Source organism: Pyrus communis, chromosome 15 (assembly GCF_041283825.1).
Source record: "Pyrus communis isolate YQ-2024b chromosome 15, ASM4128382v1, whole genome shotgun sequence".
In the NCBI taxonomy this organism is placed as follows: domain Eukaryota; kingdom Viridiplantae; phylum Streptophyta; class Magnoliopsida; order Rosales; family Rosaceae; genus Pyrus; species Pyrus communis.
The window spans coordinates 6,297,508-6,312,782 of record NC_142579.1 but is presented as its reverse complement, the minus strand read 5'-3'; the positions used below and the strand labels follow the sequence as shown (position 1 = coordinate 6,312,782).

At 35.5% G+C, this 15,275-nt stretch overlaps 1 protein-coding gene across 1 annotated transcript; it reads left to right on the top strand.

Moving 5' to 3' along the window:
• Nucleotides 1–3,793: 3,793 nt before the first annotated feature.
• On the top strand, nt 3,794–5,629 carry LOC137749199 (14-3-3-like protein). Its single transcript, XM_068489316.2, has 4 exons — nt 3,794–4,470; nt 4,848–4,970; nt 5,073–5,189; nt 5,288–5,629. Exons 1-4 carry the CDS (start codon nt 3,814–3,816, stop codon nt 5,348–5,350), a joined length of 960 nt encoding a protein of 319 aa, XP_068345417.2. The 5' UTR covers nt 3,794–3,813; the 3' UTR covers nt 5,351–5,629.
• The last annotated feature ends 9,646 nt before the right edge of the window (nt 5,630–15,275 follow it).

Here is a 15,275-nt window from a genome sequence, read left to right as displayed (position 1 = left end):
ACAACCTAAAAGCATTTGGATTAAGTGGTTCTCTCCCGTTTGGTGAGAGCCTTTCTCTCTTCCTGCGAGTGTTTCTTACTGGTGTGTGACTGTTTTTTCGTTCATCCTCAATTTCGAAGCCGTCGATCCTAGCTCTGTCTAGGGTCAATGGCAGTCATTCGTTTCTTTTTTCTTTTTTCTTCTTCCCTTTCTTTCTCCATCAACTTGTTTTTTCCTCTATTTGGCTGGATAGGTTTGATCCATCACCCATGCTTTCCTCTGATTTCACTGTCATTTGGGCCAAATCTCCCCTTCCCTCTACCTCTATGATCAACCCGCTTCATACCCTTCTTTATACAATCAATCCTTCATCGATCTCATCCGGATCTACACACACAAATCTTCAACACAATTTTTTGCGATCTCCTTAGAAGGTGCGTATAGCTTCGGCTCTAGTGTTCACATCACCTCTTTCCTTCTCTTTGCCTTCGTTGGCACTGGCACTCACTGATTGGTTCTTCCTGTGTGTTTCCTTCGATTTGTGGTGGAGATTTCGATGGTACTCTTTGGAAGATGTAAGTGTTTCTTCTTCATCCAGTTCGAGGACCATGTTTGGCCTGATCTCAGGCGTTTGTTAAGGGCGATGGTCTGAGATGATGGATAGGAGGCAAACTGGGGGCAATGGAAATTACAAGCTGTTAAGGTTTGTTTCAATTTTTTTGGTGTTGGGCCTAGAATTGGTTTTGGGTTTTTTGTTTTACTTTGGATGTACACTTTTGTGTTGTGCGGATATTGTAACTAGGCATCTCTCTTGGAATTATGTTGTCTTGGTAATGAACTTACAAGGAAGGATAAAATTAAGCGTTAATTGGTTTTGGTTTTTTTTTTTTTTTTTAATTATATTTTTATAGTACTATCATCAGTTGGTTTTAAGAGTCTCGTTCTCTTAGACTGTACAAATGCCATCAAGGTGTAATGCATTTCTCGTACAAGGAGGGATAAAATTAAGCCAAATACAATTCGATGCAACATGATGATTTAGCAAGATAATCATCAGTCTTTCTAAAAATATGAGAGAACTGAATACAATTAAGCCACCGGGCCATCCATAGTAGTTGTATATCAAACTCTTCATCTAAGTGAATTGAACTTGAAACTTCTACTCTACTGATTATTGCTAAAATATTTCAAGGTTGAAGCAATTTTTAATTCTCAAAAAGAAAAGAAAAGGCAACTTAGACCATTTTCAACCCTTGGTTAAAAGCTAAAATTTTTAACCTTGAAAATTTAGGATTTAATCCATAAACAGTTTTTCTGCTCCTACCCTTTTGGGTTAAATTTTTAGCCCGATATTTTTAAGAATGAATTTAGGAACATTTTGACCCAAAAATATTTAGATTTCGATAAATATTGAAAAATCATTACACCGTCACCATGAAACTCATGGAACACAATAAAAGAATATGAAACACATGAAAGATTTTTTTTTTTAATTATTTTAGTTGTTAGATTTAAATTTGGACTGTTAGATCTTTTTTCTAACCGTTGGATTTGATCATATTAGATCTTAGCCATTGAATTTAATGAATTTATTAATATAAAACTAAAAAAATACACATATATGGTGGGTCAACCCACTAATTTGAGGGAAATTCTGAGCTAAATTTGCCCAAAAATGAGTTTTGGGTTAAAACTCATATTTGGCCTAAGGTTTGGAGCAAGTTAGGATAGGTTTAAAACCTAAAATTTTAGTTTTACTCCAAGGGTTGGAGTACGTCTTATTAAGATTAAAATTGACTAAAAAGAAAAATTAATACTCTGTTTGGTTAACCTAAAAGAACAATGAAATTTAAATACAGAATTTGTTATTTCTAAACTCTCATTCATAAAAATTTGAAAATGACATCTATTTACATGGAATTTAAACTTGAGAATTGGAGGTCCCAAATTCTGAGTTTTTTTTCACATGAAAATTCTAAATTTCTTTGATTATAAATCCAAATAAGAAAATTGGTACATGCCAATTTATAAATTCTGGCTTTTATCAAAATTTCAAATTTATTTTCCTCATCTAAATTTCAAGTTTTTCAATTAGGTAAATTACATTTTACCTCCTCATGTTTAGGGTCAATTGCAACCTCATACAACATCTTTAAAATATTTCAATCACATACATTTGCTTATATTTCATTTCAATTTCGTACATCCATCACAATTTCCGTTAGTTTTTCTTATCTGCCTATGTGGACATTAGAGTCTCACAAAATATGTGACACGTGGATAAAAATAAAAAATCTCGTTTTAAAGAAAAAGTGTGGTTAAAATAATTTAATTTAATTTTTTTTTTTCAAAAAAGCAAAATAAAAAAAATGCTGAAACACAATTAGCCCAGACGGGCCAGACCGCAGCACGGACCCATCCCTTCCTTCCCGTTGACGTCGCACCGCCTTAACCAGGCTCGGCTGCACGACAGAGATGTGCCTCCTGTTCTTCACAGCCCGTCCGACCTTCTGGGTTCGAGACTCCAAGAAAGCCATGTCCCATTTTCAGTCTCCCCACCGAGGAGCTCGGCCGCGCCCGCTTCACGACTTTGAGGTAACGTCAAAACCAGAACCCTGGTTGATGAAACTCAGCATTCATTGGATTTGGGTTATCTTAGTAGGAACCTTTCCCCTTCAATTGCTTTCTAGGTTATTAAGCGGTTGAACAATCTGAAATTAGGGTCGAATTCTTTGAGCTCAGTATGGTTAGTTTGAGTGTTAAATTGTTAATCGTAGTGTATGGACTTGCAATTTTCCTTTGAGGTCTCTGTGTTAAATGGGGCTTCAAGATTATGCTAAATTGGTGTTTGATTACGCGCATACACCTGATGATTCGGCCGTGGAACTCTTGGTGTCGTCGTATGATGAGATGGGCAAGTTGGATAGTGCTGAGAAGTTTCTTGATGAGGCTCATTTTGATATGTGGGTACTTCGCTTAGAGGAAGAGGAGCAGAAAGTTATGCAGATTTGGAGAGAGAAGAGGGGAGAGAGAGAGAGAGAGAGAGAGAGATAGGGAAGAAGGAGGAGTAAAAGGAAGGTACTTTCGTGGTAGGGCGGGTCTGGTTCTTGCAGAAGCAAGAGCGACGGTGGAGAAGAAGGAAATGGGGAAGATTTGGAAGGCGGAGCTCCTGGTACCCGAGGGACCAGCTGAGCTGGTTGGGGCGGTGCGATGTCAACGGGAAGGAAGGAATGGGTATGGGTGGGGGCTTCGGTCTGGTGTGTTATGCCTCATTTTAAATGATGTAACCACACTTTTTAAATGAGTTATATATTTTTTATCCATGTGGCACATATATTGTGTGGCTAACGATGTCCACATAGGCAGATAACAGAGAAACCAACAAAAATTATAACGGATATATGAAATTGAAATGAAATGTAAGCAAATATACATGATTGAAATGTTTTAAAGATACTTTATGATGTTGTACTTGATTCCAAACTTGAGGGAGCAAAATGTAATTTAGCCCTTTCAATTTCAGACTTTATTGTTGGGCCGGACCCAAAAACATCAAGACCAGGGCCTACCAAAGAAATTATAAACTTCCCTTATTAGAGAATCCAAATAGGATTTCGGGGAAATATTTGAAATCAAAAGCCAGCTTCTGCCAACTGCCATTCAAAATTAAAAAGCGCACTTTTATCCAGTTCAAACTTCAAATATCAAAATCCCGTGCTATTATTTAACAAAAATATTTATTAAAAAAAAAACCCGTGCGTTGCCAGCCAATTGCCAAACAAGGCCAGTGCCAATCCAACGGCCCACTTCGACACAAAAAATCGAACGGCCCACATGTCTCCTTCTCCCAACGCAATTATCGCTCCACTACCCCCAAAAATAACACCCACCCTTTCCCCTCAAACCTCAAATCTCTCCTCTCCTTCCCTAAACCAAAAATCACAGAGTCCCTCTCAGATCTGCAGATCCAATCCTTCGACGACCTCCGAAGCTCGAACAACAATGGCGGCAACCACCCCCTCCCCCCGCGAAGAGAACGTCTACATGGCCAAACTTGCCGAGCAAGCCGAGCGCTACGAGGAGATGGTCGAGTTCGTCGAGAAGGTCTCCGCCTCCGCCGAGAAAGAGGAGCTCACCGTCGAGGAGCGCAACCTCCTCTCCGTCGCCTACAAGAACGTCATCGGCGCCCGCCGTGCCTCCTGGCGCATCATCTCCTCCATCGAGCAGAAGGAGGAGAGCCGCGGCAACGATGACCACGTCGCCTTGATCCGCGACTACCGATCCAAGATCGAGACCGAGCTCTCCAACATCTGCGACGGCATTCTCAAGCTCCTTGACTCCAGGCTCATCCCCTCCGCCTGCGCCGGCGACTCCAAGGTCTTTTATCTCAAGATGAAGGGCGATTACCACCGTTATCTTGCCGAGTTCAAGACCGGCGCTGAGCGCAAGGAGGCCGCAGAAAGTACCCTGTCCGCCTACAAGGCTGCTCAGGTATCAAATTGGCTTACCTTTTCCCAATTTTTATGAGTTAGGGTTTCATTTCCGAATATAATTAATTTCACGCTCTGTCAATCTTATGTATAATCTTAAAATTAAACTTATGGTTAGTTCAGATGGAACGAATAGATCGAATTTCGTGCACATTTATCTAATTGTTTTTGTAAATGCCAAATTGTGTAATCATCTCAGCCGATCATTTTGTATGCAATATCTTTAATGGATTGGATTGGTAGACTTTCTGATTAGTTATGACAAACAAATAGATCGAATTGAGTGCAGACAAATATGGATTGAATGCTTGTACCTTAGATTATAAGTTATGTATTGGTTATTGCTTTGATTGTAAATTGGATGTTTTGTGTTTTTAGGACATTGCCAATGCCGAACTGGCGCCAACACATCCAATCCGCCTGGGGTTGGCTCTCAACTTCTCGGTGTTTTACTATGAGATTCTGAACTCTCCTGACCGCGCCTGCAGTCTTGCCAAACAGGTGAATTGGCTTTTGATTATACCACCATGTTGAATACGCATAAAGATTTAGAAACTTATACCTTGTTTTTAACTTTGCCTTTGATTCCGCGACTTCCACCAGGCTTTTGATGAGGCGATCGCAGAATTGGACACTCTCGGAGAGGAGTCATACAAGGACAGCACTTTGATAATGCAACTTCTCCGTGATAACCTCACCCTGTGGACCTCTGACATGCAGGTATTCATATGGCTCATGTTGATCCTCTCCCTTCTATCTACATGTTCTTCTTCGATATTACATATACTCATTTCGAATTGTACATGCTTTTGTTTCAGGACGATGGGGCTGATGACATTAAAGAAGCAGCGCCCAAGCCCACCGAGGAACCAAAGCAGTGACAACATCCATGGCTAGAAATTAGGGTTGAGCTTCTCCTCTATATGTTTTTGATAGGAGAAGGTAAATCCTGGCTAGTTCGAGTCCTTGATTCTAGGCATTCTTGTCTTTCGATTTCTATGGTTGACAAACCCGGTCTTTTCTTTTTCTTTATTTATTTTCTTCATTTTAACTAGTTTGTTTATCTCGATTCTGTGTTTTCGAATTGGAATTTGAAATATCTGGCTTGAATATCCGTCTTGTTTGATTAATATCCCACATAATTGTACTTTTTGTCGCCATTTTCTGGGTTATGATTTGTTGTTAGTTCTTCATGGAGACCGGTCTTTATAAACTTTTATAAAAGGTGCATGTGAGTACATGATTGTGAAGGGATTTTTCCCCTTTTTCCTGTGAAGGAAAGGGAGATTGTTTGATTGGATACAACACACTCGTTGATACCTTTCGATACTATCCACAAATTTTAAGGTTCCTATAAAGTTAGGCCGATTAATGATTTTGATCCTTGTGGTTTGGGTCAAGTTGCATTTTAGTCCACATGGTTTTAATTTGGGTAAATCATATAAAACTGCCTTAATTATTAGGTCAGTAATAGTTTCAATCTTTAAAAAATTTCAATGTTATATTTCATCTCTGAATTTTTTACAATTTCGTACCTTACGTTAGTTTTCCGTTAATTTTCCTATTAAATAATGACTTGGCTTGAGTTGATGCCCATTTTCTATTAAAAATTTTAATTAAATATTAAAAACTAAAAAAAAAAAATCATTAAATATATGTTTGTTTTTTGCATGGGGACCCACCCCTCACCCTTTCTTCCTCCTTCCGTCTTTCCCAAACCCAAACCTAGATCCCACCCACCCTTTCCAGCAATCCCATCCACCACACCCAACTCAAACCCAGAACCCGGTCGGCATTACTCCGACTTCGACCGTCGTCAACTGCATCATCTTTAACATCAATTTCACCTTCTTGCTTGCTTTCTTCTCGTCGCAGACCCGAGTTTGCAACCGTTGCAGTGAATGGTCCAAATGGGGACAGATTGAAGCGGGCAATCAACGAGCTGGGGCTGGCTCGACTCGTCGCATTCGAGGGTCATGTGGAGGAGCTTGAATCGCATCTCGTTGACTAGCTGGCAGTCATGCTGGATGCACAACCACACATGACTGCGGCGGTGGTCGAAGATTGTGCCGATGACCATGGATTTCGAGGGGCGGGTTTGCTGGGGCGGAATTGCCAACTCGTCATTTTGGGTGGGCGAGGTGGATGGATGTGTAAAGGAAAGAAGGGAGGGAGGGTTAGGTGCAGATGGGATTGCTGAAAAGGGTGGGTGGGATTTGGTTTTGAATTGGAGAAGACAGGAGGGGGAAGAAAGGGTGAGGGGATAAGGGGTGGGTTCAAAAAACTGAAAACTGAAAAAAATTGAAAACCAAACAAAATTGAAACCGAAAAAATCAAACCGAATCGAATTCTTTTGGTTCGGTTTCGGTTTTAGTGGTCTAGAAATCCAACCAAACCGAATTAATTAAATTAATATATTTTTTATTATTATTTAATTATTTGTTTTGGGTATTATTTTCTAAACCCATTTTGTAAGTCTAAATGTGCTCCCCAACGTGTTGCCAAACTTTAAGCCCAAAATGTTAAAAATAAAGTCTTTAGAAACTCTAAACCCAAAATATTGTTTCTTAACCAATATACAGATTATAAAATAAAAAATAAAAATAAAAAAAATAAAAAAAGATGAAACTGGAAAACAAGAGTAAACTGTGCATGCCACATTTCAAATATTGTTTTGAAATGTATAGCAAACCTACAGCAAATAACAATCATTATATAACCTACCCACCCACGGATACTGCAACGAAAACCATTAGGTTCTCGGAGAGAATTTATAAATCACAGGTTGATGAATGCTCTCCGCTTGGATGGACGCCATGGCATGATGATGGTTTTTCTTGCATACACGGAATAAGAGCCTACTGTTCCAGGTAGTCATGAATACAGCTTGATTAGATATTCATTTGTTCTACTAGCTAGCTTTCAGTAATATAGTTTATCACCCTTTTTTATCAAGTTTAAGGTCTAAGCGTTATTATGTTTTTGGGAATGATTTTAGGGCAGCTAAATAACATGCCAATATCCAGATTTAAAATAATAAAAAATTCATGGAAAAAACCAAACCGAACCGGAAAAAACCAAAAAAAAAAATGAACCGAACCAAAATTTCAGTTCGGTTTCGGTTTTGGCAAAAAACCGAACCGATTTGAACGGAACCCAGTCCTACTGGGTCCATATGCAAAAAACAATTAAATGATCATTTTTTTTAAGTTTTTAATATTTTATTAATTTTTTTAATAGAGAGTGGGCTCTATCTCAAGCCACGTCACTATTTAACAGAAGAATTGACAGAAAACTGACGGAATGTATGAAATTGTAAAAAATTCGTAGATGTATGACATTGAGATTTTTTAAAGATGAGGTACGAAACTGTGACTGATCCAAAATAGTTAAGATAGTTTTATGTAATTTACCCTTTTAATTTTCTCAATTTAACTCATGTAGTTTGCGTTTACCACAAAGAGTAATTTAGGGCATGAGTGGTTAAGTGACACATGACCCTAGCATTCTCTTGTTTGAAGGATATAATATGAATTTGCGTTTTAAAATTACAGTAGTTAATGGCAAACGGACCGGAAGTGAAATGACACCTAAATTACTAGAAATGAAGAAATTTGTTATTGATATTCTAAAAAATATGCAAGTTAAAGGATGATTTCTTTAAAATGTCAATAAGTTTCGAACTAAACTCGTAATTTTTTTTTTTGTTTTTTTGAACAAACTAAACTTGTAGTTGTGTCGTTACTTTTTCATTTATTTATTTTTTTGTGGGCGAAGGGGTGGGGATTTGGTGGAAGGGTAGACTCACTGTAGACAATCCTAAATTTTTATCCAATTTTAAAATTCGAGTTTTACCTGCAAGTTAAAGACATACCAGCCTGTGGTTGGAAATGGTTTGAAAGGGTTTTCAAGTTTATATTTTAAAATTTTATCTCATGTGTTTGTGATAATTTTAATGTAAATAATATTGTTTGTTAAAAAAAAAAACAAAAAAAGCATACAATCTATTGAATTAATCATATAAGATCGTGGACATGTTTATTAATCTTATCGTGATCGACACATATCTTACCATCTAAAGCTGAGATTAGGATAACGTATTTAATCTCTAGTCATTCGTCACTCTTAGACCCTATCAAGCTCAACTTGCAAAAGGATAAAACAAGTTGCTGCCTTCAAGTTGGCTGGTTTCTTTTAGTCCATCTTCAATCTTAAGGTTAAAATTTAAAAATTTTAACCTAGAAAATTTAAATTTTAATCCAGAAATAATTTTTCTTCTCCAATTCTTATCGGTTAAATTTTAGCATGATATTATTAAATAATGAATTTAGGACAATTTTTTTTCTTAAAGTAACTTTAAAAAAAAAATAAAAAAAATTTATGTTGACTATCCTAAACCGATACCATGAAACTCGTAGAACACTATGAAAGAATATGAAACACATAAAATAATTGTTTTTAATTACTTTAAGTTGAATTTAAATTTGAACGCTTAGATCTTTTTTTTTATTGTTCGATTTGATCATATTAGATTTTAGCCATTGAATTTAATGAATTTATAAATATAAAACTAAAACAAAACACACATATATGGTGGGTCAGCCCCACTAACCCAGGAGGAATCCTAGGCTAAATTTGTCATATAAATGAGTTTTGAGTTAAAACTCATATTTGCTCCAAAGGTTGGAGCAAGTTGGGGTAAATTTAGAACCTAAAATTTGAATTTTACTCCAAGAGTTGGAGTAAATCTTACGTGATTTATGTATGTCAGAGGAAATAAGTGATACATACAGTATTGTGCAGTGTCGCATGATTTTCCAGCCAACCAAGAAAGGGTATACAATGTGTTCCAACTAGTTAGTTAATGGTGCCACTTAGTACTACGGTCTAGTGGTATTTATTTTTATTTGTAAGTAAGAGGTCTTAGATTTGATTATCACCAAAAGCAAAATTGAACCACATTATTGCTAGTCCATTGTGAGGTTTAGCTTACTCCCCCATCCGTTTAGTGTAGGTAATATCGTTTTGTTAAAATTAATAGTGGCTCAAGTATACATACTTTGATATTGTTGGTTAATCAGTGTTTCAAAATCACAATATGACATGTATATATAATAACTCGTTAGAAACACACTAAAAAACTTGTCACAATATGACACGTATGTATGTACGAGGAAATCAAGGATCCATACAACGTTGTGCGTTGGCCCATTTTTCATGAGACAAACACAATTTCTTATGATTCCCAAATGACTCCTTTCATTCTCAAATTTCTTTACTATGGCTGAATTTTTGCCAAGAATTTATTTGTCTCGATGACTGATGGTTGTCTCGTGAATCATAATTGATGCCTAACTTAATGTCAATCCAATCATGAATCATGACATTAAAAATTGAAAATAAACAAGAAAGTTTGTTGCCACATCACTAATCCATGACTTAATCCCATCTTAAGTTCATCATGATTCATGATTTGGAGATACAATAGAGGAATTTGTTTATACATGCCAATTTCTCCAAACCAAAAAAAATATTCTAGTTAATAGATTTTAAAAAGATTGTGGAGCATTCTATAAACATGTGCACGTGCGTCATCAAATTTCAAAAGTGTGCTTGTATTGTATCCATCAAAATATAAAGCGTGAGTTACATTTTATTTTGGGAAGTGTTATTAATATTTCAAAAATCTCATTCTACACTCTTCACAAATAATTGTTTTTAATTATTTAAGTTGGATTTAAATTTGAATGGTTAGATCTTTTTTTTTTATTGTTCGATTTGATCATATTATATTTTAGCCATTGAATTTAATGAATTTATAAATATAAAACTAAAAAAAAAACATACATATATGGTGGGTCAGCCCCACTAGCACAGGAGGAATCCTAGGGTAAATTTGTCATATAAATGAGTTTTTGGTTAAAACTCATATTTGCCCCAAAGGTTGGAGCAAGTTGGGGTAAATTTAGAACCTAAAATTTGAATTTTACTCCAAGAGTTGGAGTAAATCTTACGTGAATTATATATGTCAGAGGAAATAAGTGATACATACAGTATTGCGTGGTGTCGCATGATTTTCCAGCCAACCAAGAAAGGGTATACAATGTGTTCCTACTAGTTAGTTAATGGTGCCACTTAGTACTACGGTTTAGTGGTATTTATTTTTATTTGTAAGTAAGAGGCCTTAGGTTTGATTCTCACCAAAAGCAAAATTGAACCACATTATTACTAGTCCATTGTGAGGTTTAGCTTACTCCCCCATCTGTTTAGTGTAGGTAATATCGTTTTGTTAAAATTAATAGTGGCTCAAGTATACATACTTTGATATTGTTGGTTCATCAGTGCTTCAAAATCACAATATGACACGTATATATAATAACTCGTTAGAAACACACCAAAAAACTTGCCACAATATGACACGTATGTATGTACGAGGAAATCAAGGATCCATACAACGTTGTGCGCTGGCCCATTTTTCATGAGACAAACACAATTTCTTATAATTCCCAAATGACTCCTTTCATTCTCAAATTTCTTTACTATGGCTGAATTTTTGCCGAGAATTTATTTGTCTCGATGGCTAATGGTTATCTCGTGAATCATAATTGATGCCTAACTTAATGTCAATCTTCATGAATCATGACATTAGAAATTGAAAATAAACAAGAAAGTTTGTTGCCACATCACTAATCCATGACTTAATCCCATCTTAAGTTCATCTTGATTCATGATTTGGAGATACAGTAGAGGAATTTGTTTATACATGCCAATTTCTCCAAACCAAAAAAAATATTCTAGTTAATAGATTTTAAAAAGATTGTGGAGCATTCTATAAACATGTGCATGTGCGTCATCAAATTTCAAAAGTGTACTTGGTATTGTATCCATCAAAATATAAAGCGTGAGTTACATTTTATTTTGAGAAGTGTTATTAACACTCCAAAAATCTCATTCTACATTCTTCACAAATGTTTTTTTTTTTTTCCAAATACAAAAAGTTTGGAGTGTAGAATGAGATTTTTGGAGTGCCAATAACAATTCCTTTTATTTTTTCAGATTTGATTGCAAATGTAACTTCATACAATATTTTTAAACATTTTAATTTTATATGTTTAGTTATTATTTCATTTCAATTTCATATAATTTTTAAAAAACCTATTAAATTAACTGTTAAGTAATGTACGGTGAAAATGGTTCATATTTGTGCTAACATGATTGTCAACTTATGCCACATGGCCAAACTATTAATAAAAAATAGAGAACTTTAACGAAAAACCATATTTTTATACTAAAAAGTTAATCATAATACTATTTATTTTACCCTTTATTTTATTCTTATCGTTAAAACTTAAATTTTTCAAACATTTTTTGTATTCAAATATGGAAGAGTATTTACTATAGTTAAAAAAAGAATTATATTTTACATCTTTTTCCTTCACAGATTAACATATAAAAAAATTATTTTCTAACTTGTCCTATGTTGCATACTGTTGACTGTCACATCAACAAAAGTGGAATTCGCAGTTGCTCTTGTCGAATTACGTGACGATTTTTTTTAAGAAATTCTAGAAATTCTATAATTATGTTCTTTAATCGTATATTGTGTAATCAGTTTTCATTAAGTACTATTTATATTTGAATATTAAATTTTAAATGATTTCTAATCGTGCGATGTACGATGAATGAAAATTCGTTTCCCAATTTACCCTAAAGTATCGTGAAATTTGTACCCTTCTACCCTTAATTTTTGTTTCGTACCAAAACTTTTATTTTTTTGACATTTTCATAATTTCTTTAAGCTTTCTGTCAAGTTACCCATTAAGCGATGTTGTGGCATAATTTTTGGCACAACATATTTGCTACATGAATGAGATTTCTTGTATATTGCCATCATGTCTAGTGCTAATTCTTAGCAATATGGTGACAAATATGGTAAACCAAAGTTATGTCACACTATCATTTAACGAGAAACTTAACGAAAAATTTAACAGAAGTATTAAAGTGTAAAAAAAATCAAACTTTATTGATTCTGAGACAAAAAACCTAAGGATAGCAAGTACAAATTTCACAATAGTTGATGGTAATAAAGTGCAAATTACCCTTTTCTACTTGGTTTATTGATAATCAAATTTCTGACTTAGATTAACACTTGAGATTCACTTTACACACAAAAATAAACTCATTGAGGATGTGTGTTACATGCAAGTAGCTCTTTACCACAATGGTAAAAAAGATTTGGGTATAGTTATGCAAATTTGAACTCCATCTGCAGCTAATCTAGCTAAATCTATCGTTTGACATTAAAAAATAAAAATAAAAAAAAGAATGTGATCATTCAATACTATAGTCAGGTAATATTCTTCTACACTTGTAAGTAAGAGGTCTTAGGTTTGAATCTCATGATGATGAATTCGATACTAATTTAAGTTGCCCATAGTGTGGCTTCCAAACTTCTTATTCTCTTAGCGTAAAATATATCGTTGTACAAAAAAAAAGAAAAAAAAAAAAAAAGGAATGTGCGTCCCATAACCTATGCCGTGCATTCACGTGAAGAAGCTTGTAACTCAAATTGTCAAGCGCATTCACCCGTGGACTTTAAGTAATGAGTCCGCGGACATCTAAAATATCTACCACGACTCCATTGTCAATTTTCGCAACGAAACGTATCCAACATGCAACGTAAAAAGACAAAAATCTCAACAAGTTTGGACGTAAAAATAAAGACATTAGAAAGTAGGAACTCAAGTCTTGAACGAGGCATGCTGAGATGACCAATCAATCACCAACTTTAGGTTGTTTTGTTTAGCATTTGGTTACTCTGAAAATTGGTTTGTGATCCCTTTTCCAACTTTTGAAAATATACCAAGGAATGACAGACTCTTTTGATGCATCCAAAACATACAAAATGAAGGTTTTGCTTCCCAAAAAAATTGTAAAAACAATGCACTCCATGGAGAGGGAAATGAACACCGGCAGCGGCGTCTACCGAAAAACAATTGTTCATTGAACCTAGTTGCACCATCCAAGAATGAAAGTTGTTCTCATCTAACCCTAGCATTTGCTCCAAATACAACATTTAAAGGTTGTTCTTACCAAATAATAACAAATTCCTAGATCTGATAAGATTTTCTGCAAAAGAATTAACAGTTATATGATGACAAGTTATATATATGCTTTGGAATTCTCCTCCATAAGAGGCAAAGCATTACGTTTGCTGGTTCATAATACAGGATATCAAATTAGTCCCCACAAGGATCATTTCAAACCATGTCAGAATTCTAAAGCTCCAAATGTATGAGATGCAGGCAAACAAAATACAGAACATTTCACAGATACAGAATTCTAAGAAAGAAGGGGGAGGGGAAAGTCAAGGCCAAAGAACAAAAGACAAATACGGGGTAGACATGACGAAAAACTACAGACGGCGCTAAGGCGCAAGGGGAATGTGGAAACATGGCAAAAAAAACAACATGAAATATCAGGGGTACAATATGTCCCGTTGTGATCTTCAATCTAGACAAGTGGGCTCGGGCAAGTGGGTCAACCAGAACTATTAGTAAACGGATTTGCCTACTACAATACAAGTCAAAATATGGAACTCTTGTTTGAGAACTTAGGGCTAGGTTAGCTAGGCAAGCGCCTACGGCTATTAGGACAAATGAAGTAAGGTAATCCGCACACAAAGAAGGCCTAAGCATCCAGGGAAGCTTTAAGTTGTTAAGTTCTTCTCTTGTTTTCTTAGATAGTCATTTCTCCTACATATATGCAATGACATTAAGGAAAAGAAAAGAAGTTCGAACAAGCATCTGAAAACAAAGGATAACCTTACAAGTTTACTACCTAAAACCAAACAAATGTGAGGTGCCTTGGATATGCTTACTACCTTATGTTTAAATAAAAACCTCACAACAAACTAATAATGTGAGAGAGCACATCGTTATTTACTAGTAAAATCCAGATTTGCTTATATCATGTGGGTTCCCATAACTTTGAATAATAGTAATGGAGTTCACAAACAGATTTCATTTTATTTAATTATTTCCTATTGGTTAGTTATACCTAATCAGCATGATATGTACAAGATCTCCTAGCACACTCCATCTGCAAAATCCCACTAGAATCCAAACCCTATTGTCTGCACTAATCTCTCTCCAATCTTCAACAACTTAATATAGTTAAATTCACTTCAAACCTTAACTCAACAGCTTAGCGCTTATTGGTCCTTCACGACTTAGAACAAAATAACCGTTTTTATATGCAGTCACTTAATAATACTATAACGCAAAAGCCAAAAGGAAAATCCCAAAAGCATGGTAAGTTCGAGTGGTAAACCAGAGGCTTTTAGAATGAATTCCTAGCATACTAAAGGCTTGACAACAACATTTTGTGGTCTCGTGTTTCCAGCTAATACATTCTATCAACATCCATCCACACAACTGGTCAAAGGAAAGGAATGGCGGCCTTTTCAACATAAGACAACAGGTTTTGTTTGAACATGAAATACAAACGACGATGTGGAGCTTGATCACATATACTATGTAGTAATATTAGGTGCCAAAATAGACTGCATTAACTTAGCATCGAAGTAGAACATCTTAGCATGTATTGCACAAATCGTGCCAAAATAGACTCCAGAAAGCTATCTGCACTCCTCCATTATAAAAACACAAGGTAGTCGTCACACTTGACGGAGTACACGTGATAACTTCTTGACTTTGGGACTTTTTTGGAGTGTCAATAGCAACTTCCATTTAGAATTGGCAAACATGTATGCAAACTCATCCGATTAGCAAATCGATATGTAGA